This window comes from Cyanistes caeruleus, chromosome 17 (assembly GCF_971803275.1).
Source record: "Cyanistes caeruleus chromosome 17, bCyaCae1.hap1.1, whole genome shotgun sequence".
NCBI classification, from domain to species: Eukaryota; Metazoa; Chordata; class Aves; order Passeriformes; family Paridae; genus Cyanistes; species Cyanistes caeruleus.
The window spans coordinates 2,166,836-2,188,952 of record NC_141717.1 but is presented as its reverse complement, the minus strand read 5'-3'; the positions used below and the strand labels follow the sequence as shown (position 1 = coordinate 2,188,952).

General features: G+C 64.0%; 4 protein-coding genes across 13 annotated transcripts; 2 read left to right on the top strand and 2 right to left on the bottom strand.

The window, feature by feature from the left end:
• The first annotated feature begins 116 nt into the window (after positions 1 to 116).
• Positions 117 to 5,828, top strand: RHBDL1 (rhomboid like 1). 3 transcript variants are annotated; one of them, XM_086854872.1, is made up of 8 exons: positions 117 to 236; positions 2,085 to 2,243; positions 2,436 to 2,660; positions 3,208 to 3,356; positions 3,447 to 3,559; positions 3,804 to 3,904; positions 4,829 to 5,003; positions 5,082 to 5,433. In XM_086854872.1, exons 1-8 carry the CDS (start codon positions 198 to 200, stop codon positions 5,351 to 5,353), a joined length of 1,233 nt encoding a protein of 410 aa, XP_086710998.1. In that variant the 5' UTR covers positions 117 to 197; the 3' UTR covers positions 5,354 to 5,433. The 3 variants fall into 3 exon arrangements, with proteins under 3 accessions (XP_086710998.1, XP_086710997.1, XP_086710994.1); XM_086854871.1 differs by having other exon boundaries at positions 119 to 236; positions 2,085 to 2,216; positions 4,943 to 5,003; positions 5,082 to 5,432; XM_086854868.1 differs by having other exon boundaries at positions 120 to 236; positions 4,943 to 5,003; positions 5,082 to 5,828.
• Positions 5,829 to 6,963: 1,135 nt separating this feature from the next.
• STUB1 (STIP1 homology and U-box containing protein 1) lies at positions 6,964 to 10,752 on the top strand. Its single transcript, XM_086854221.1, has 7 exons — positions 6,964 to 7,164; positions 8,023 to 8,221; positions 8,329 to 8,494; positions 8,622 to 8,712; positions 9,184 to 9,240; positions 9,357 to 9,473; positions 9,840 to 10,752. Exons 1-7 carry the CDS (start codon positions 6,979 to 6,981, stop codon positions 9,963 to 9,965), a joined length of 942 nt encoding a protein of 313 aa, XP_086710347.1. The 5' UTR covers positions 6,964 to 6,978; the 3' UTR covers positions 9,966 to 10,752.
• On the bottom strand, positions 10,533 to 12,982 carry JMJD8 (jumonji domain containing 8). Its single transcript, XM_086854222.1, has 9 exons — positions 12,839 to 12,982; positions 12,684 to 12,767; positions 12,394 to 12,442; positions 12,199 to 12,295; positions 12,063 to 12,131; positions 11,875 to 11,994; positions 11,453 to 11,520; positions 11,169 to 11,303; positions 10,533 to 11,095 (listed from the first exon to the last, which is right to left on the bottom strand). The coding sequence occupies exons 1-9, from the start codon at positions 12,922 to 12,924 to the stop codon at positions 11,015 to 11,017; spliced, it is 789 nt and encodes a 262-aa protein (XP_086710348.1). The 5' UTR covers positions 12,925 to 12,982; the 3' UTR covers positions 10,533 to 11,014.
• Positions 12,983 to 13,197: 215 nt separating this feature from the next.
• Positions 13,198 to 21,138, bottom strand: WDR24 (WD repeat domain 24). Of its 8 annotated transcripts, none has more exons than XM_086854213.1 (10): positions 20,896 to 21,138; positions 19,402 to 20,320; positions 18,884 to 19,061; positions 17,480 to 18,155; positions 17,289 to 17,404; positions 15,382 to 15,503; positions 14,978 to 15,082; positions 14,569 to 14,906; positions 13,655 to 13,839; positions 13,198 to 13,537 (listed from the first exon to the last, which is right to left on the bottom strand). In XM_086854213.1, the coding sequence occupies exons 2-10, from the start codon at positions 19,880 to 19,882 to the stop codon at positions 13,369 to 13,371; spliced, it is 2,370 nt and encodes a 789-aa protein (XP_086710339.1). In that variant the 5' UTR covers positions 19,883 to 20,320; positions 20,896 to 21,138; the 3' UTR covers positions 13,198 to 13,368. The 8 variants fall into 8 exon arrangements, with proteins under 8 accessions (XP_086710339.1, XP_086710340.1, XP_086710344.1 ...); XM_086854214.1 differs by having other exon boundaries at positions 19,402 to 20,385; positions 20,896 to 21,079; XM_086854218.1 differs by having other exon boundaries at positions 17,289 to 17,395; positions 19,402 to 20,385; positions 20,896 to 21,057.
• Between the last annotated feature and the right edge of the window lie 979 nt (positions 21,139 to 22,117).

Genomic DNA, 22,117 nt, shown 5'->3' with positions numbered 1-22,117 from the left:
CCCCGCCGCCGCCGTCGCCCCGCTGCCATCGGCGGCTCCCGGCGCCGCCGCTCGCCGCTCGCTCCCGGGCCCGCCGCAACGCGGGGCTGGCGGGGAGAGCCGCCCCCGCCGCCGCCCCCGCCGCCCGCGCCGCTCCCCTGCCCGGCTCGCCGGCCCCGGGCGCGGGGGAGCGGCGGAGCCCTCCGCCCGCCGGGTGCATGGACAGGAGCTCCCTGCTGCAGCTCATCCAGGAGCAGGTGAGGCCGCCCGGGGGGCACCGGGCTGCGCTCGGGGGGGGGCGCCGGATCCCGGCCATCGCTACCGGGGGCAGGGATGCTCGCAGCACCGGGCACGGCTGAGAGCGGCGGGCAGCGCTGCCCACCCGGGGCGGCCACCGCGGCCGTGCCACCCCCCGCCAGCGTCCCTCGGTGCCCCTCATCTCCGCCCCGGGGGAGCCGGCCCTCCTTGTGCCGCTGAGAACGCGCGACTCGTGTCACTTGTGGCCTCTCCCTCCGTCAGCGCCGGGTCGGATCCTGCCCGGTGCGCCCTCAAGGACGAGGGGTGCTGGGCACGGAGCCCCAGCGCGGCCGGCGGGGTCTGGGTGCCGGATGGAGCCCCGGGGGGGGCCGTGGGCTCGGTCCGGCCGGCGAGGCGGGGGTCTGCACCCACCCCCGTGACCTGATTGCGGGATGAAGCCGTGGAGCACCGGCGCTGCGTGGCGTGGGGCTCTGCTCGCGGCACGATGGGGCCGCCAGGGATTCCCACCCGCTGCCCCCCGGCCCCCACCAGCCCCCGCTGAGCTCCATCGCCTCGATCCTCCATCCCCACCCAGCCCTGGCCCAGCTGGCGGCTCTCCCCCGGTCACGGGGAGGGAATTTCTTGGGGGTCAGGATAATTAACTGTTCCCCCACTCGCCCCCCGCTGGTTCCGTGACCTTGGCTGAGTCTCCCAGCCCGGGAGCTGCCGTGCTGTCCCCCTTGTCACCCCACCCTCGGCACAGGGACTCCATGTGAACCCGAGCTCTTCGGGAATGAGCAGCATCTTCCCCGGGAGCGAGCAGTGCTGGGAGGGCTGGGAGCTGGGATCGGGCCCTCCCGGGGGATCGTAGGGTGCCAGTGAGGTTGGAGTGTGGGGAGATTCACCCCAAAAGCAGAGAGGGGTTCCCTGGCTGCTGACAGGGCTCTTGGCGCTCTTGGGGCGGGTGGCTCAGCGTGGGGACAGCGTGGGGACAGCGTGTGCCAGGTCCCAGCGTGACACACACGTGGAGCCTGTGGGGTGACGGGTGTGGGGCAGGGGGACACCAGGGTGCTCCCACCCCCATGGCTGGGGCTGCTGAGAGGTTAAAAATGCTGCCTGCACCCCTCGTCCCACCCTGCACCCCGCTCCGGGCAGCCAGAGCCCCTCGGGAAAGAGGCTGTGGCTGTTTCCTGCCGGGGGAACAGGGAGGGACAGGGTGCCCACCCGGGTGGGGATACGATCCCATGTCCCAAGCACTCCCTCTCCTGCCCATCCCACGAGGATGAGGCTCCTCTCCCGCATTTCCCTCCCTGCAGAAGCAAAGAGCAAACCCCACACTACTCCAGGGCGATTGCAGGGGCTGTGCTCTGGCCGTGGGTGCTGTCTCCCCATCTCCACCCTCCTGTGCCATCCTGGGCTCCCATGAGCGGGGGGTGCCCGTGGTGCTGTCCCTGGAGGGCTCGGGGTGCCCGAGGATGGCACAGGGTGCCCCGGCACAGGGCGCGGTGGGTCCCAGCGGCCGGCGGCAAGGGCGGCGGGAGGAGCGGGAGGAGGAGGAGGAGGAGGAGAGGAGGAGGAGGCTGGTGCCAGGGCTGCGCGTGTGTTTAGCTTGGTGGCTTCCTGGCTGGCACGCTGCTGGCGGCGAGAAATAACTGAGTGGGAGAGTGTTGGCTGCGCCGCGGGGAGACGGGGACACCGGCACGGCACGGGGCACCTCCCGGGGCACCTCCCGGGGCACCGGCTGCAGGCTCTGGTGTCCCTCGCACCGCAGCAGGGACAGCTGACATGGAGGCACCGGGAGGTGTCCCCGGCCGAGCAGGGAGCCGCAGCCCCGGCGTCCCGGTGACGCTCGGTGCCGTGTCCCGCAGCTCGACCCCGAGAACACCGGCTTCATCGGGGTGGAGACGTTCGCCAGCCTGGTGCACAGCCATGAGCTGCCCCTGGACCCCGCCAAGCTCGACATGCTGGTGGCCCTGGCACAGGGCAACGACGAGGGGCAGGTCTGCTATCAGGAGCTGGTAGACCTGGTCAGTGCCGGGCGGCCGCAGGGACGGGGTGGGTGCAGCTCCCTGTGCCCCTGGGGAGGGGGGCAGACACCGGCGGTCCCCAGGGACTCCCCTGGCGTGGGATGGCGGATTGGCCTCGGGACGGCTCGGGGGGGGCTGGCAGGGGGTGGCCCCAGGCCGTGAGTCCCCCTCGGGCACGGCCTCTCTCCGCAGATCAGCAGCAAGCGCTCCAGCAGCTTCAAGCGAGCCATCGCCAACGGGCAGCGGGCGCTGCCCCGGGACGTCCTGCTGGACGAGACCGGCCTCGGCATCTACAAACGCTTCGTCCGCTACGTGGCCTATGAGATCTTGCCCTGCGAGATGGACCGGCGCTGGTACTTCTACCAGCACCGCACCTGCCCGCCCCCCGTCTTCATGGCAGCCGTCACCCTGACCCAGGTACGGGCACGGGCGGCTCCGGGGGTCCCGGGATCACACTCGGGGCCGACACGGTGCCTGAGCCTGGTTGTGAGCTCCTGGTGCACACGGGGAGCTCAGAGCTGACCTGAAGGGATGTGGCACCCTGGGCACATCTTTGTGGCCGCGTGGGTGACTCAGACCCGGGGCGGTGGGGCTGGGTGACCCCAGTTGTGATGTCCTGGTGCCCACAGAGGGGTTCAGATATGGGGTGAAGGGTTGGGTGCCCCCCGTTGTGATGTCCTGGAGTCCATGGTGGGGCTGAGACCCAGGACAGAGGGGATGGGATGTTCTGGTGCCCAGAGATGGGACCCACAGAGGTTAGAAGGAATGGCTGAGCCCAGCAGTGATGTCCTGGTGCCCTTGGGGAGCTCACATGAGGGGTGGAGGGATGGAGGATCCTGTTTGCGATGTCCTTGTGTCTGTATGTGGGGCCCGGACCCAGGGCAGTGGGGATGGGTGACCCCAGCTGTGACATCCTGGTCAGATGTGGGGTGAAAGGGGGTGACAGCCACGGGGTTTGTCACAGATCATCGTGTTCCTGTGCTACGGGGCCCGGCTGAACAAGTGGGTGCTGCAGACCTACCACCCCGAGTACATGAAGAGTCCCCTGGTCTATCACCCCGGGCACCGGGCACGCGCCTGGCGCTTCCTCACCTACATGTTCATGCACGTGGGGTAGGTCCTGCCGGGGGGGGGACACACCGGGGACACCCCGGGGGCTGTGCTGGCTGAGCCCCCCGCCTGTCCCCTCCTGTGCCCGGGCAGGCTGGAGCAGCTGGGGTTCAACGCCCTCCTGCAGCTGATGATCGGGGTGCCCCTGGAGATGGTGCACGGCATCCTGCGCATCAGCTTCCTCTACCTGGCCGGGGTCCTGGCAGGTGGGTGCTCCCCTGGGGGGGGGGACTGTCCCCAGGGGTCCCTGTCACCAGCCCGGGGACGGCACGGGGAGGAGCACCCCGAATTTGATGGGGATGCTGGGCTGTGCTGGCTACCACCCTGCAGTGCCAGCATCACTTGGTTGGGGGCTGGGGGGCAATTCAAGCTGTAATTAATTAATGTAGACAGTAATTAATTCATGCTGTGGGGGCGAGACCCCGTGCTGAGCCCTGTTTGTGCCCCCAGGCTCCCTCACCGTCTCCATCACGGACATGAGGGCCCCCCTGGTCGGGGGCTCGGGGGGGGTCTATGCCCTCTGCTCTGCTCACCTCGCCAACGTCGTCATGGTCAGCCAGGGGACAAAGGGACACAGAGCGGGGGGACAGGGGGTGGACAGTGGGCACCACGGTGGGGGATGCCATGGGGTGACAACGGGGGTGGGAACTGTCTGCAGGTTGGGCAAGGTGATGGGACATTAACAGGGGATGCCATGGGGTGGCACTGTGGGGTGGGCAGCATTGGTGGGGGGATGCTCTGGGGTGGCATTAGGGGTGGCACCATCACAGGGGGACCACCTTGGGTGGCATCGTGGGGTGGGCAGGAGCAGGGATCTGAGTGGGCTCCATGGGGCACTGCAGGGGCTCTGGCAGCAGCCTCCTCCTCCATGCTGGAGCCTCGCTGGTGCCACCCGTCATCCATCCATCCATCATCCATCCATCCATCCATCCATCCATCCATCCATCCATCCATCCATCATCCATCATCCATCCATCCATCCATCCATCATCCATCCATCCATCATCCATCAATCATCCATCATCCATCCATCCATCATCCATCCATCCATCCATCATCCATCCATCCATCATCCATCCATCATCCATCCATCCATCCATCCATCCATCCATCCATCCATCCATCATCCATCCATCATCCATCATCCATCCATCCATCCATCCATCATCCATCCATCATCCATCCATCCATCCATCCATGATCCATCATCCATCCATCCATCCATCATCCATCCATCCATCCATCCATCCATCATCCATCATCCATCCATCCATGATCCATCATCCATCCATCCATCCATCATCCATCCATCCATCCATCCATCCATCCATCCATCCATCATCCATCCATCCATCATCCATCCATCCATCATCCATCCATCCATCCATCCATCCATCCATCCATCCATCCATCCATCATCCATCCATCATCCATCCATCATCCATCCATCCATCATCCATCCATCCATCCATCCATCCATCCATCCATCCATCCATCCATCCATCATCCATCCATCCATCCATCCATCATCCATCATCCATCCATTATCCATCCATCCATCCATCCATCCGTCCCTCCCCTTCCTGCAGAACTGGGCCGGGATGCGCTGTCCCTACAAGCTGCTGCGGATGGTTCTGGCGCTGGTTTGCAGTGAGTACCGGTCCCAGACCCGTTCCCGGCCGTGCGGGGCCCCGGGGCGGGCTCAGCACCTCCCGCTCTGTCCCGCAGTGAGCTCCGAGGTTGGTCGCGCCGTCTGGCTCCGCTTCTCGCCGCCGCTGCCGGCCTCGGGCCCCCAGCCCAGCTTCATGGCGCACTTGGCAGGGGCCATCGTGGGCATCAGCATGGGGCTGACCATCCTGCGCAGCTACGAGGAGAGCCTGCAGGACCAGTGCGGCTGGTGGGTGCTGCTGCTGTCCTACGGCACCTTCCTGCTCTTCGCCGTCTTCTGGAACATCTTCGCCTACGACCTGCTGGGGGCACAGATCCCGCCCCCGCCCTAGCCCGTCCCCCCGCCCCGACCCCGCGGTTGGTTTGTTTTCCAAGGCCGGTGGAGGGGCTGAGGGGGTCCCCGCGCGTGACATGGGGACAGGCCACCCCCCGGCCGCCTGCCCCCTCGGTGCTAGCGAACGCGCCGCCCCCCGCCCCGGGCTGCGCCCCCCCAGTGTCCCCTGCCGACCCCCCCCGCTGTAGCCCCGTCCCCAAAGGATGCTTCAGCCCTGCCCCGGCATCGCCAACCCCCCCGGGGTGCCCGCAGGGCTCGGAATGTGCCCCTCGGGAAGGAGCCGAATGAGGGGGACCCCTCCCCCGGCTCCCGGACCCCTTCTCCAGGGTGGGGGCCGCTTCGCCGCCCCCCAGGACCTGCACTTTCACACGAAGGACTGGTGCCAAAAGAGGAGCGATTTATTTTTCTATGCCAAAATAAATATAAATAAAAGAAAGAGGAATAAAAAAAAAATAAAAAAAAAGAAAAAAAAAGGATATGGCGAGAGCCCGGCAGGAATCAGCTGAGACCGGCACAACTCATTTTGGCAGTGCCCTCGGCGGCACAGCCCCCCCTCCCCGCCCCCCGAACCCCCGCTTTGCTGCCAGCCGCCCTCCCGGGACAGGGGGCTGGCCCCGGGATGGGGGCGCGGGGGCGGTCCCCGCTCTGATCCCCCCTCCCCAGACCTTTTTGGAGTATAAATAAATATTTTGCACACTGCGGGGGCTCGTGTCTCTGTCGGGGGAGGGGTCCCCCATCCCTGCTGGGAGGCAGTGCGGGTGCCGGGGCCGGCTGGCCCGGGGGGGCTCGGCGGGGGGGTCACAGCCGGGGTCGGGACTTACTGGAGCAGAAAACTCCGGGACAAGTGAAGCGGCACCCGGCTGAGCCCCGCGGGGCCGGCAGCGAGGGGGGCAGTGGGTGCGGGGGGTGTCGGCAGCGCGCTGAGACCCCCGCTCCATCCAGCCCCGCACACAGCGCTGGCTCCCCCCGACCCCCGCACCCCAACTCTGCACTCAGACCCACCCGTCATGGAGCCCGCAGCTCCCCCGCACCAGCTCCATGTCACCCTCTCCGCGCATTCTCACACTCCCAGCGCCCCTCTACACCCCTGTCCCCGCCAGCCGGGCCCCCAGCCGTGCCCCCGCACCTCCCTGCGCCCCTCCTCCCATCAAACCCCACCCCCGGCTGGACCCCGCCCCCCCAGCCCCCACCCCAATCCCCGCCATCAATCATCCCCGTTCAACCTCATTAACGCGCACTGGCCACGCCCACCACAGACCACGCCCAAAGCTCTCCATTAGCCACGCCCCCAAGACTCCCCGGCCCCACCCCTGTTACACAGACCACGCCCCTCAAGCCTTTAGCCCCGCCCCCTGCTTTGGGACCCGCCCCGCCCCGCCCCGTGCAGTCTCCGCCCCCTCAAGGCAGGCCCCGCCCCCGGTCCAGCTCGTTCAGTCTCCGCCCCCTCACGGAACTCCCCGCCCCCTCAGGGCAGGCCCCGCCCCCCGCGGCAGGTTCCGCCCCGGTCCCGCCCCGCCCCGGAAGCGGCGCTGTCGCAGTGCGCGGCCGGAGCGGCGCAGCCGGAGCCGCCGGGGCCGCCCGAGCCAGCGGAGCCGCGGCCCCAGGGCCGGCCCGGGCCGCGCCATGAAGGGCAAGGAGGAGCGCGAGGGCGGCGCGGCGGGGCCCGGCGCGGCGGGGCCGGGCGCGGGGGGCGCAGGCGGCGGCAGCCCCGAGAAGAGCCACAGCGCGCAGGAGCACAAGGAGCAGGGGAACCGGCTCTTCGGCGGCCGCAAGTACCCCGAGGCCGCCGCCTGCTACGGCCGCGCCATCGTGAGTCCCAGCGGCGCCCCCGGCCCGCGCGGACCCGGCCCCCGGGACGGGAGCACCGGGGAGGGGACACGGCCTGGGTACCCCCGGGACGGGACTCCCCGGGGACGGGACACGCCAACCTGGCCTCGATGACCCCAGGATGGAACCTCCCCCTTGGCCTGGACACCCTCCCGGTCCTGGCCCGGCCAGCCCTGGGATGGGATCCCCACGGATGGGCCTCCCCCCGACCCTGGCCTGGACATCACCAGGGTGGAACCTCCTTGCGCTGGGCACTGTTCTTCCTCAGGGCCTGGTCGAGATACCCCTGACATGGCAGCCTTTTAATGTGGGCACTGTTCCCTCACAGCCGGGCTCCTCCCGGGGAGGGAGCTGGGTACAGCTCTGGGCCTGATTTCCCCCTCCTGGGCCTGGGCTGCCACCCCTAGGCCTGGCCTAGGCACCCCCCCGGCCCTGGCCCCCTCTTCGGGCTTGGACAGCCCCTGCCCATCCTCTCCCCCACCCAACTCCAATCTGGACTGCCCTACACCCCCTCCACCAGAGTGCCCCCATCCTCAGCCTGTTTCCCCTAAACCCTGCACTGTACCTGGACAGACCCACCCTGGGACAGTCGGGGTGCCAGGGGTGCCAGTCCCCTCTGTGGGCAGGGACATCGGCTGCCCTATGGGGACCGGCCCCATAGTCTGTCCCCAATCCATCCCAGCACCTCCCCACGGGGTGCACGCCCCCGCTGGCACTGCTGGCTCTCCCTGCCCAGGGTGACAGCGCTGTGCCGCTGGCTCACCGAGTCACCCGGCCGTCACCCGGCTGCCGGCACGTCCTGGCCCCGCCACCGCCGCCAACATGGGCCTGTCCCCGCAGAACCGGAACCCCTTGGTGGCCGTGTACTACACCAACCGGGCCCTGTGCTACCTGAAGATGCAGCAGCACGACAAGGCGCTGGCTGACTGCAAGCGGGCGCTGGAGCTGGACGGGCAGTCCGTGAAGGCTCACTTCTTCCTGGGCCAGTGCCAGATGGAGATGGAAAACTACGACGAGGCCATCGCCAACCTGCAGAGAGGTGAGTGGGCATGCTGCCACTGTCCCCTGCTCCTGTCTGTTGGGAAGGGGCCAGGGATAGCAACAGGGACGCTGCCACTGGCTCTGAGGTGCCCTTTCTCTCCTCAGCCTACAACCTCGCCAAGGAACAGCGGCTGAATTTCGGGGATGACATCCCCAGTGCGCTGCGCATCGCCAAGAAGAAACGCTGGAACAGCATCGAGGAGAAGAGGATCAACCAGGAGAACGAGCTGCACTCCCACCTGACCAAGCTGATCGTGGCCGAGAAGGAGAGGTAACGGGGCACCTGGAAAGGCTTTTTTAGTGCCATCAGCTGTGTCTGAGGTGCCTCTGCAGAGCCCTGCAGCAGGAAAGGGAGTGACAATGTTCCCCCATCCTCCTGATCTCCCACTCTGTCCTAGGGAGCTGGCAGAGTGCCGAAAGATTCAGCAGGAGGAAAACACAGACGAGAGCCGGAGCCGTGTTCAGCTGGCCAGCATCGAGGCCAAACACGTGAGTGGGGGGCTGGGGGTTTCCTCATCCCCATCCTCATCCTCGTGCTGTGCTGCAGCCAGGGAAGCTGCAGGGCTGCAGCTGTGCAGGTGAAAGCTGGGAGACCTTGGGACACAGCACTTCATTCTATAGCTCGAGGCACCACTGTTGTGTCCCCCCATGATGGCTTCTCCTGCTTTGTCACCTCTTGTCCCAGCCTGGCAGTGGTGATGCCTGCTGTGCCTGTTGTTCTGAGGAAACACAAGTGGCTCTTGGCCACTCTGGGGACTGATCCCAGACAAAAATAAGCCCACAAAGAAAGATTATTTTTAAGCTAAATCACTCCTGCCAGGTTCAGTCAGGAGCTGTACAGGCAGAGGGGCCATCGAGGACCTGCCACAACACCCATGGGTGGAGGCTTTGGGGCTTTCCCTGGGGACCTGGAGCCCCTGCACACCAGGGACCCCTTGTCCTCAAGGGCTTCTCTTTCAGGACAAATACCTGGCAGATATGGACGAGCTCTTCTCCCAAGTGGATGAGAAGAGGAAGGTAAGTGTGGTCTGGCCTGTGCTCCTGTAAACCTGCTCTGTACCGTGCTCCCCCCTCTGAGCCAGTGCCACCTCCCAGCCCACTTTCCTGAGCCAGCTGTGCCTCTCTCGAGCCAGAAGCGGGACATCCCTGACTACCTGTGTGGGAAGATCAGTTTTGAGCTGATGAGAGAGCCCTGCATCACGCCCAGCGGGATCACCTACGACAGGAAGGACATTGAGGAGCATCTCCAGGTACTGCCAGGCCAGGGCCAGGGGATTTTCCCAGAACTTTGCTTGGGTGGGAAGGCACCTTTTTGCTCAACTCAGGGCTCTGCAGGTTCCTTGGGTTTGGTCCCAGTTACCTGCCCAGGCAGCTTCCTGTGGAGCAGGCGCTGCCGGGCCCTGCCCAAAGCGGAGGCGGCTCTTGGCTGGGGTCTTGCACCTTGACCTGCCCTCATCCTGCTGGGAGGCACCTCCGAGGGGCTCTCCCTCTTCCTGCAGGCAGGTGCCCACTTGCTGGGGCAGATGCCACACGGTGCTGGCCCCACAGCCACCTGCACCTCGGGGCTGAGCCTGGGCACGTGGAGTAACCGGTTCCTCTGCACCTCCTCCCTGCAGCGCGTGGGTCATTTTGACCCGGTGACGCGGAGTCCCCTGACCCAGGACCAGCTGATCCCCAACCTCGCCATGAAGGAGGTGATAGACGCGTTCATCTCGGAGAACGGCTGGGTGGAGGATTACTGAGGGGCCGGGGGCAGCGCTGGGTGCCCTGGCACAGCCGGCTCTGCCCGGGCTGGCACCATGCCTTACTCGTTCTCCGGCTGCTCCTCCTCCTCCCCAGCTGCCCCGGGCCTGGCGCTGGGCGAGGGCACGTCACCACGTCCCCTTCCCGAGGAGCCGCAGCAGCAGGGCGGGCACCGCGGCTCCCTGGCTCCCCTCTCTGGCTCCAACACCTGCCTGGGGGTTGGAATGCTGGCTCCTCGGCAGTGGCCTCACCATCATGTCCATCACCCCCTCAGCCAGGGCAGCCACACTCCCCAAAGAGCACGTCCCGCTCCAGGGATTGCCACAGGGAGCTTGCCAGGATGAGCACCTGGAGCCCCATCCTTCCCTGTGTTTAGAGTTCTCTCCTCCTCCTTCCACCTCCTGCCTGGCCAGGGTTGGGTCCTCTTCCCAGTAAACAGCCACTTGCCGGGATGCTGACGCACCCTCTGGCTTTTCCTGGGAAACAACTGTCCCAGGGCTGGAAGGGGCTGGTTCCCACCTCCCCTTTCCCACTGGAACTGTGCTTCCCTTAGAACAACCACCTGGTTAAAGTTCTTGTTCCTTTTAATGAAATCTCTTAAAATCCCCACAAGAAATAACCAACAGATTTGCATCCAACTGTGGTTCCAGCGTTTCGGTCGGCCGATGGCCTGCCTGGCTTTTGAATGCCCTCTGGAAGTTTGCCAATGTCCATTAAAAAAGAAAAAAGTAAATATATATATATAAAAAGAATAAAAAAAAATTCAGCAATAAACGTGGAAAAGGATCTGGAGTGGTTCACAGCAGCCATTTCTGGGGAGATCCTGGCTCGGGAATCCGTGCTATCCCATGGGGACCGGGTTTGCTCCAGGGATGTAGCAACACACAGTGTGCTTCAGTGGAACAACTTTAATCCAAAGGGGAGGGTAAAGACCAGTAAAAACCAGAACTTTCTCAGGCAGTTGGTCCCAATATCAGTTGCCTTTCCCTGAGGGTGGCAGGAGCTGGAGCTCCTGCCCTGGCTGGGATGGTGGTGATGTGTCCCAGCCCTAGCCCAGGAAGGTGGAGATGAAGACGCTGGTGTCCAGGTTGAGTGTGGCGTGCCACCAGCGGTCAGGGAAGTACAGGACCTGCAGGAGACACCAGTGGGGTCCCATGGCTCTGGCTGGGAAGCCTGGGGTCCCCTGCAGCTCCTGGACTCACCTCCCCGGGGCGCAGGGTGCACTCCAGCGGGCGCTGGGCCGGTGGCAGGGTGGGATACGTGTGCTGGAGCCAGGCCAGCGTCGTCTCGTTGGGGTGGAAGTGCGGGGTTTTATCCGGTGGGTACAGAAACCAGCGCTGGAAAACACCAGGGGCACATCCCCTCCCAATTCCCCCCAGCCCCTCGGGCTCAGCCCCAGCAGGGCTTCCCCGTGCCCAGGGACACCTGTTAGGGGCTTGTTTCTCTCCCCTCTCCCCAGATCCTTCCCCTAGGGCTCAGTTCTCACCTTCCTGCCGAAAATCACCTCGGAGAAACCAGGGCCATGCCAGTGGAAGGGAACGCCAGAGCCTGAGCCTGCGGTGGGCGCAGGGTTTGGTGCTGGGGAGAGCCCCCAGGCCCGGCCCGATCCCATCCTGGGGGTCCCCATCCCACACCAGGGGTCCCATCCCACACCAGGGGTCCCATCCCACACCAGGGGTCCCCATCCCACACCAGGGGTCCCATTCCACACCGGGGGTCCCCATCCCGCACCGGGGGTCCCCATCCCACACCGGGGGTCCCATCCCGCACCGGGGGTCCCATCCCGCACCGGGGGTCCCATCCCACACCGGGGGTCCCATCCCGCACCGGGGATCCCATCCCACACCAGGGGTCCCATCCCGCACCGGGGGTCCCCATCCCACACCGGGGGTCCCATCCCGCACCCACCTGCGATCCCAAAGCTGTAGGCGGGGCTGGTGCCCGGGATGCGGAAGGGAGGGGGCACGTAGTGCTGGAAGAGGGGGCCCCACTCGGTGAAGTTGTTGTCCCCGAAGAAGTAGAGGGTGTCTGGGGGGACACGGGAGCTGAGCCCGGCGAGGGCAGGGGGCTGCGGGGGACGGGACAGCGCTACCCACCGCTGCCCAGCCGGGCCGGGTCCTGCGGCTTCAGCAGCTGCTCCACGTACTCCTGGAACGGCACATCCACTGCGGGAACGGAGGGATGAGCGGGGGAAGCGGCGCCCCCGCGGCCGGGCACGGCCCCCGCGCTCACCTTTCCGGTACGAGTAGGTGTTGGCCGTGCTGAGCCGCACCGGGAAGGGCCCGAAGGCCGCCAGCAGCTTCTCCCGGGTGCAGAGGGCTCGGAACGCCTGCGGGATGGAGCCCAGGGAGCCGGGATGCTGCCGCCGCTCCCGGGGCACCGGGAGGTGTGTCCCACCCGAACCCTCTGTCCCCTCCCGGCACTCACCGAATTGTCCGTGACCCCAGCGAGGATCACCGGCCGGGAGAAAGCGAACCTGGGGACGGCATCCAGCGGGGTCCCGCACGGGCGGAGCACGGGCACCCACCCCGACCCAGCCCGGGACAACGGGACGGGCTCCAGGCCGCCCCCGGGGCACCGGCATCGGTCCCGACCACCTTCCCCCAGGTTCCTGCCCGGGACTCCAGGGTCTGCCCCCCCGGTTCCCCCCGCCCCTCCCCGTTAGCTCGCCCGGTGCATCGGAACTGTCCCCCAGGACTGTGCCCGGTGCCCCGTACCGCTGCAGGAAGAGGGAGTAGGTGAGGGATGCATCGGCTCGCTCCACGGTGCAGCGTGGCTCCTCCGGCACCGTGCCCGCCAACCTGCAACGGGAGACTCCGCTCGGCACCAGCGCCGGCACACGGAGCGGTCCCGGGGCAGCCCCTGCCCTTACCAGCCGCCGCCCGGAGGATCGGTGCAGGCGCCGGGCCGGACCCAGCCCAGCGGCAGCACTAGCAGCGGCAACAGCCGCGCCGCCATCGGGACCGGCGCCGGAGACACCGGGAACTACCATTCCCGGCATGCACCGCGGCCACACGGTGCGCATGGCCATTGGCTGGGCGCGCTGCTACGGGTGCCGGGGAGGGCCGCCATTAAAGGGGCTGAGGAAAGCGGGCCCCACCTCACGGTTTAAAGCGGCCTCCCGGCACAAAGGGACAACAGCGTGGGGACACCGGGGACACCGCAGGGATTGCTCCGGGGCCCATCCCGCGGGCCGCGGCATCCAGGCGAAGCAAACACAAGAGTCCTGGCTCAATTCAACTGCTGGTTTGTTTTAATCCAGTAAAAAACGGCCGGGCAGGGGGTGCACCCCCGGCCCTTATTTACACAAATAAATACAGGGAGGGCGGTGCCAGGGCTATCGAGCTGCCTGCCCTGCTCACCCCCTTCTCACCCCCTGCCAGCCCCCCGCGGGCACGGGGCTCAGGTGTACTCGCAGAGGTGGCCACAGCCAGCAGGGCAGTGGGAGCTGGTCTCCAGCCACTTCATGATGTGCTGCAGGTGGCCACCGTGGCTGCAGCCCTGGCACCAGACGAAGAGCCCCTTCACCACGTGGTGACACACGGCACACATGGAGGCACACTGCCGACACCTGCACGGGGAGATTCGGGTGAGCGTGGGCAGGGACAGCCCTCGGGGGGGCAACAAGAGGGAACAAGGGCACCCACCCCATCCCCCTGTTCCCACAAACCCCTCTGGGCCCCCTCACCTGTCACAGATCCAGCCCCTGTTGCTCATGGGCCGCTTGCAGTTGCTGCAGTTGACGTGCAGGGTGGTGGAAGCCTGGTTGAGGCAGTTGATGGCACGGCAGGTGCTCAGCTTGATCACCTCGTTGGAGATGTTCCAGAGCTGGAAGCGCTGCAGCAAGTCGATGTAGGACGTGTACCAGTGCTCCTGGGGACAGCCACAGACAGCTGAGCCTCCACATCCACCTCAAAACCCCCTCAGGATCCCAGCCCTGCATCCCAAAGGCAAGATGAGCCCCTGGGGGGCTCAGCCAGGAGAAAAGGAGGCTTAGGGCAGGGGGCTTCTCACTCTACAAGTCCCCGACAGGAGAGTGGAGCCAGGGGGGGTCAGGCTCTGCTCCCAGGGAACAAGGGACAGGACAAGGGGAAATGGCCTCAAGTTGTGCCAGAAGAGGTTTAGTCTGGATATTAGGGAGAATTTCTTAATGGAAAGGGTGGTCAAGCATTGCCACAGGCTGCCCATTGCAGTGGTGGAGTCACCATCCCCTGGAGGGATCTAAAAGTTGTGCTGATGGGGACAGTGGTGAATGTGAATGGCTGGACTCGATGATCTTAGGGGGCTGTTCCAACCTAAAGGGTTCTGTAATTCTCTGATCCCTGCAGTGGGAGAACGGCTCTGTAATGCTGGGGAACAGCATCCTTCCCTATATCAACAGTGTAAGGTCACCTCCCCATCCTGGCCCTGCAGAACCCACTCAAGTCCCTTCCAGAACTGGTAGTAGGGCAGGTACCAGAACCCTGAACCTGGCTTAGAGCTGGCCTGCCAGGGGCTGGAGGAGAAGGGACGTGCCCCAAACCCCAGGCAGGATCCCATCCCATTGGGATGCAGCCCCTGTGTGTCCCAGCAAGGCATGGCCCTGCCCCCTGTGGGCTCTACCTGCGTCTGCTCATCGATCTCCTTGCGGATGCGCTCTCCCAGCACGATGAGCACAGACACGGCTGTCTGCACGTCGCCCTGCTCGGCGTAGAAGAGCAGCGTGTCCCGCACGATGGGGTTGAAGAAGTCGGAGGGCAGGCGGTTCTCGTAGAGCGAGTGGGAGATGGAGATGAGCGAGAAGGACTCCACAGGGGTCAGCGACACCGTCTCGGCCTCATTGCCGCTGACGTGAGGGGAGTCGGCCTTGTCCTGCAGGTGGTCCAAGGCCGATGGGTTGTCCACGATTTCATGGCGCAGGGGAAAGGCTTCCTGAGGAAGGCTGTATTCCTGCTCTTCAGCTGTGAGAACAGCAGGAATGAGCAGGAGAAAATCCAGCTGGGACAGACAATACCTCCCCCTGTGCACTCACCATGTGGGTTCTCGTGGTCCATCATGTACAGGTCATCCTCATCTGCCTCCACATCTCCCAGCAGATAATCCGCAGGGACGTCACTGCCCTCCGTCTCCTCGTTGTCTGTGCGCCCAGGGAAATCAGCTCATCACACCACTGGATCCACCTCCCACTGTCCTGCCCCAGCATGCCAGGCTGTGCCCGAGCCACACAGCTCAGTTCCCCAGCACTGTCACTGTCACCCCAGGCCATCAGGGAAAGTTGTCTTTCTGCAGTGCCCTGGGGCTCGGTGTCCCTCACCCTGGGGCTGCAGCACATCCAGCCACCCCAATTCACAGGATAAATGCCCCAGTTCATCCCCTATCTATGGCTGAGGAGGGAGGAGCTGTGGGACTGGGATTGTGCCCACCCAGAGACGTTACCCTCGTTGTTGATCAGGGTGGAAGAGGAATCCATGAGGATGTTTTCTGTGCGGCTTTCTCCTTTACTGCGGTCCAGTCTGGACTCGCTGCCCAGCCCAGCAGGGATATCTTTCAGATTAAAGCTGGGAAAAAAAGACAAATTTCACAGTTAGAGGAGTATAAGGTTTCCATTAGAGCCAGCAAACAACCTGGATGCAGGTGTCCAGTTGCAATTTGAATGGTGAAATATGAGATACCCTTTGTGGGCAGAAGTCAGCAGTCCCCACTGTGTGACTTAAAGACACACTGTGACTGTGATCACAGCCCTTCCTCCAAGCCTGGCAGTACATGCACTGCAAAGGTCTCCCTAAAGAATTCCAGCACTGAAGAGGCTCTTGGCTCCATTTCCTTCCCCTCAGAGGCAGGTGAACAGGAGCTGCCTTGCTCCAAGGTGCCTGGCTGCTTGTTATGCATCACCACGCTTGGCCTTCACCACGATGGAAAAGGGAAGGGATGGGGTTGGAGCAGAGCCCAGCTCCCCAGGCTCCTGCCATGTCTCAGACAGCGGCACAGCCACCCAGCTGGAGGCAGAGCTTGCTCAAGGACAGTGCTTGTTTCCTTTGGTGTTATTTGAGGATCTGTCAGTCACTGTGGGAACCCGGCACTGCGAGGTCTGACAGCTCATTTGGAGTCCTCACCCCTCACGTTTATGTCATTGAGAAGAGGAAAAACAAGTTTTCCTGCTTCATCAGCCCACAATGGGCTCTCCATGTCAGCGAGCTGCTGGCAGAGCTGGGCTGTTCTCTCCCTTGGAAAGGCTCCAGAAGAAAACCTCTGCACACCAGCAGTTCCAGCTCCAGCCATGAGACACCTTCTCCATCCCCAGCCCTTGGTCACCATCAGTGCCCTGCGCACTGCTGAGGCCTCACCTCAGATCCTAGGGTCACTCTTGGGGCCCTCATGGCAGGAAAGACACTGAGGGGCTGGAGCATGTCCAGGGAAGGGAACAGAGCTGGGAAGGGGCTGGAGCAGCAGGAGCAGCTGAGGGAGCTGGGAAAGGGGCTCAGCCTGGAGAAAAGGAGGCTCAGGGGGCCCTTCTGGCTCTGCACAACTCCCTGACAGGAGGGGACAGCCGGGGGGAGTTGGGCTCTGCTGCCAGGGAACAGGAGAGGGAACGGCCTCAAGTTGTGACAGAGGAGGTTTAGATTGGATCTTGGGAAAATTTCTTCATGGAAAGGGAGGTCAGGCCCTGGCACAGCTGCCCAGGGCAGTGGTGGAGTCACCACCCTTGGAGATCTTCAATATCATGTAGATGTGGTACTCAGGGACATGATTTAGTGGTGGCTTTGGCAGTGCTGCTGGGGGAATGATCTCAGAGGACTTTTCCAATGTTAGATATTCTGTGATTCATGAATTCAGACACTGCAATACTGGTCCCAGCCCCATGCCCCACCACAGGTCAAACTCTGGTTGAAGGAGGGAAGAAAGCAGTGTGTGAGGCTGCACAGCTCGAGGCCAGGCTGGGCACTCACTTCCCAACGTGGGAAATGGTTGCGTTCAAACAACACCAACATGCAAACCAGCGCAGCCTGAGGCTGAGGGAGAGCTGTCCCTACTCGCTCCGTGTCTGGGGCAGGTTGGTTATTAGGTAGAAATTGCTCCCTGGGAGGGTGGGCAGGCCCTGGCACAGGGTGCCCAGAGCAGCTGTGGCTGCCCCTGGATCCCTGGAAGTGTCCAAGGCCAGGCTGGACAGAGCTTGGAGCAGCCTGGGATAGTGGAAGGGGGTGGAATGAGATAAGCTTTAAGGCCCCTTCCAACCCAAACCATTCTTGTATTCCATGATATGATTCTATAACCCCATTCCAGCTAAGGAGCTGTTCCTACTCCCCCCCTCAGGAGCTACCCCACTCAGCTCCCACCCCCTGTACCTGTTCATGAGTGGGAGGGCAGTGCTGCCTTTCCCCATGCTGTGGTTGAGGTTTGTGGACGACACAGTGCCGAGGCTGGAGTAGATAATCCTCAGCATCGTCCACGTCTGAGCCACCTGTGTGGAACACAGTCCCTGTCAGCCCTTTCCATGCTCCCACCCCCCTGCAGCCCCAGCTCTCCTGCAGCTCACCTGGTTGCGGTCCAGCCCCTTGGCCACCTTGGCGTTGTGGTCGCAGAGCTCGGCCAGTGGCCGGCCGGCCAGCGCGTACTGCTTGGCCGTGTGCACGAACCAGTCCATGCTGCCGCTCTCCACGTCCGTCTCGAACACGCTGAGGGCGCTGGAGGACGAGATATACTCAAACTGCTCCGTGGGGTCCAGCTTGCGCTTGAAGAAGATGGGGTGGCGCCGGTCCCCGATGTAGGGCTTGCGGTTGGAGTCGGAGGAGATGAGGCTCTCCTTGGCGGCGAAGGCCAGGTCTCCGTAGAGGCTGTAGCACAGCCCCTCGGGGTTGGCCCTGTCGATGGGCTGGCTGGCGTCCTTGAAGATGTGCTGGTAAAGGGTGCTGTCCTTGGAGCCCGAGAGGAGGAAATAGGGGTCGTGGAGGTGCCGCCACACGATGCCCGTGGTGACGTCCTTGTGCTCCTCGAACATGGCGGAGGGGATGAAGGGGCGGCGCACGTCCCACACGTAGATGTTGTGATCCACCATCATGGAGCAGGTGGCGATGTGGTGCTTGCACTCGGGGCGCCACTTCACCCGTGCCACCGAGGCGATGGTCTGCACGCAGTAGATCTCCTTGGCCCGCGTCGTGTTCATGTCCCACACCTTCACCATCTTGTCACGGCCGCCTGTGGCCAGCCAGCCCCTGGGACAAGGATGGGTCAGTGTTCAGCTCTCTGTTCCCAGCGTGCCACAGCACAGGTGTGACCACTGCAGGAAGGCAGCTGGGCTGCAATCCCATCCTCCCATAACACCTCCCTGACACCTCTGCTCTGCAACCAGCTCAGGCAGCACCCTCCTTCCCGCCCCCAGTTATGGCCCTGCGCCTCTAGAGCCACATCCCAGTCACACCAGTTCCCTTTGGCTCTGCTTTCCACTGGCCAGGCACAGCAGAGAGGAAAAGGCCATTTGGAACATATTTCAGTGACCCTCTAAGACCACGAGCAGTGGCAGGGAATGAGGGACCTGCATGCTGTAACAGCTGCTTCCAGATCCTTCCCAGCAACCTCCCAGGAAAGGCAGGAGGGAAACACGACTAAACACAAGTGAGCTGTGTCCCAGAGCAGCCAAGTAGTGCCTTCCTCAAGCTGAGCACTGGAGCAGAGGCTGCTGTGACACTGCTATACCAAATCATAAAACACCCACTGCATCAGAACCCCCTAATTTATCAAAGAACAAGCCCCAAATACTCTTACACCACCCCAAATGCTCAAAGCAACAATCACTCCTATCTTCCAGCAACATCCCAGCCCCTGACACAAGTGGACAGGGTATCACAGACCATGCTTTCCCCCACAAAATCCCAATCCGGTTTTTAGGGTCTCTCTTGTCCTGCAAGGCCGGGAGGCTGGCAGGGCCCAGCCCCACACTCACCTGTCCTCTGGGTGCCAGTCACAGCAGAAGACGGGCCCGTTGTGGGCCGTGAACATCCTCTCGTAGCGGTCGGGCCGGCGGATGTCCCACAGCTGCACATTCCCGTTCTCAAAGGTGGCGGCGAAGGTGAAATAGTCCCGGATGCTGAACTGGACATCACGTACGCTCTCTGACTGGCCTGGGAAGGGACACAAGTTGAGAGCTCCAGCAAAGTTAAAAATCCCACTGGAAGAGTCATGGGGGTCCCTGGCACAGAGAGAAAGGGTAGCAAGGAGTGCTGCGACTGTCTTCCATCTCCCACACAGACCCAGCTACTACTGAGAGGCAAAAAAAGGCACCCAGTTGCCTCTCAGCTCCTTCTTTCCCTGCTCTGAGCCAACCCTGTTCCTGGGCAAGGGGAAGAGCAAAACCCCCAACCCCTGTCCCTCCTAAGGGTGAGGGGACAAGCAAGGAAAGGACAAAGCTCCCAAACTCTGTTTCCCCACAGGGAAACAGGACAACAACAGCCACATTTGTACCGGAGAAGGTGCTGACAGAGTCCTTCTTGCGCAGGTCAAAGCACTTCATGTAGCCGTCCTGGGAGCCGCTGAGCAGCATGTACACCTCGGTGGGGTGGAAGCACACCTTGTTGACAGTGCGCTTGTGCTCTGTGAACAGCTGGTCCTGCTTGTTGCGGGACGGCTTGCCCAGGTTCCAGGTGACCACCACGCCGTTGGTGGCGGCGGTGGCCAGCAGGTTCTCGTCCATCTGGTGCCACACCACGTCGGCGCAGCTGAAGTTCAGGGAGGGTTTGCGGCCCACGCGGAGGTTCAGCTTCTCCACAAACTGCTCCTCCTCGATGGAATAGATCTTGAAGATGTTGCGGCCGGCCACCACCACCTGGGCAGCGTCCCGGCACACGCTGATGGCATTGGCAGGGGCATCCAGGTGGCAGAACATGGTGCGGCCGGACAGCGCGTTGCCCCCCAGGGCAGTGGTGACCCTGGCCATCTTCTCCATGGCTGTCCTTGGGGTGCTGTCCCCTCTCCAGCAGGCTGTCTGCACACCCACACGGCCACCCTGCTCCACCTCAGCCAGAGCTGGGCAGGCACAGGCTGGGCTCCCGCGGCTCCTGCCAGGCCCTGCTGGCCCTGACCGCGGCTTTTTGAGGCTGCATCAACGGGCCGTGGAGGTGAGAGGTCACAGAGACCACAGAGCTGCTTGTGGGAGGGAGATACAGCCCCACTCCTGCCTCCTTCTGTGGCTTCCTCTCAGGGAGTTCCTGAAAACCTTCTCTGGGTTCCTTCTTCCCTCCTTGGCCACACCCTGAGACGTTTCACTGTTGCTGATAATGTAGGTCAAGTACAGCGCTGTGGCTGAAATGAGCAGTGTCCGCAGCACGAGGTGGGGTGAAGTGAGGCCACGGTCACCTCCGTGGGGCACTTGGAGTCCCAAAGCCTGCAAGAACCAGGGGATGACCCTCCTTCTCTAGCACAGGGGGGGCAGCAGCTACTCCAGGCTTCCTGGAAGGATCACAGGGTCCCATGGGCTCTGTCCTCCAGAGCCAGGCTGAGCGCCAGCCACAGCACTGCCCTCTCCAGCCCCTCTGCCCTTCCCTTAGCCAGGTCCCACAGGTCCCTCATACCTCACATTCCCACCCCCTCAAGGACACTTCCCACCTTCAGAGACCCTTAGGGTCCCCTCCTACCACCGAGGCAACCCCCCAGCCCCTCATATCCCATCCTCTCACCCCATGAGGGCCCTCTCCTGACCCACAGCCCGCCAGGACCCCTCAGATCCCTCATACCCCACACTTCCCCCTCTGCAGGCCCTGCTCCTGACCCAGAGCCCCTTCAGGGCTCCCTCCAGCACTTCAGAGCCCACTCAGCGTTCCCTCAGAGCCCCCCCTCATTACCCTCCTCAGGGCCCCTTCCCACCCCTCAAAGCCCCCAAGGCCCCTTCACATCCCGCTCCCGCCTCACAGAGTCCGCTGCCACTTTGTCTCGGACCCCCTCCGTCCGAGGCCCAAGTACCCTGTGTCCAGGTGCCCGGTGCCGTTCCCGAAGCCGCACCCGGTGCCGGTTCCCCCGCCGGCAGCTCGGCCCGAGCAGGCCCCGCCGCGGAACTCCCGCCAGGCCCCGCCCCCTTCCGCCACTGGCTCCTGCCCCTGCAGCCAGGCCCCGCCCCCTTCCGATGGCGGGCACAGCCCCTGCAGCCAGGCCACGCCCCCACGGAGCCAGGACCCGCCCTCTGCCGGCTGACCACACCCACTCTGCGCCCTTGCAGTTAAGCCCCGCCCCTCAGCCGCTGTCGTTAAGCCACGCCCCCTCCCGTCACGCCGGTCGGCCCCACCCCTAGATCACGCCCCCAGGGGGCACGCCTCCTTCCGGTCTCCAGACGCCCCTCACATGGCCACGCCCCCTTACCCGCCCACCCACGGCAGAAGAGGCCCCGCCCCTGTGGTTGAAGCCCCGCCCACAGCCCCAGGCCCCGCCCCCCGCCCGGATCGGGGCGCGCTGGGGGCGGGGGGACAAGGCGGGCATTGACCTTGGGGGGTTCGGGGCAGTGCGGGGTCCGGGGGTGCCAGAGGGACTTGACGTGCAGTAGGAATAGGGGTGCAAGGGGATAAATGGGTATTGGAGGATATAGGGTGCCTTGGCGGGGGTTGCCGGAGGGACTGGGAGAGGGGGTTCGCTGGGATGAAGTGGGGTGCTGGAGGGATAGGAGGTGGAATGGGGACTGGGGGTGCAGGAGGAGAAAGAGAGTACAAGGAGGTTACGGGGTGCATCGGGGTGAGAGTGTCAGGGAGATGTGGGATCTGGGGGGAATGGGGATGCCGGAGGTGCATCCCAGAGGGAATGGGAGTGCAGGAGAAAATGGGGTTTAGGGGGTTGTGGGGTCCATTAAAGGTCAGGGTGGGAAATGGGGGGTGCCGAGGGGATATGGGGTGCACTGGGGGTGTAGCAGTGAGCTGGAGCGTTATAGGGGTGCACAAGGTGTGTGGGTGCGCTGGGGGGCATGAGGGCACACTGCCGTGGGGGGTGCATTGGGGGGGTGCCGGGGAGATGTGGGGTCCAGGGGAGTGGGGGTGCCAGAGGGATGTGTGTGCATGAAAGATGGGGAAGCAGGGGGATAAATGAGGCTCAGGGTCTGTGGGTGCTTTGTGGGTCAGGCTGCAGGGTGGGAAATGAAGGTGCCGAGAGAATACGGGGTGCATTGGTGGTGTACAGATGCACTGGAGGGATACAAGGCTGC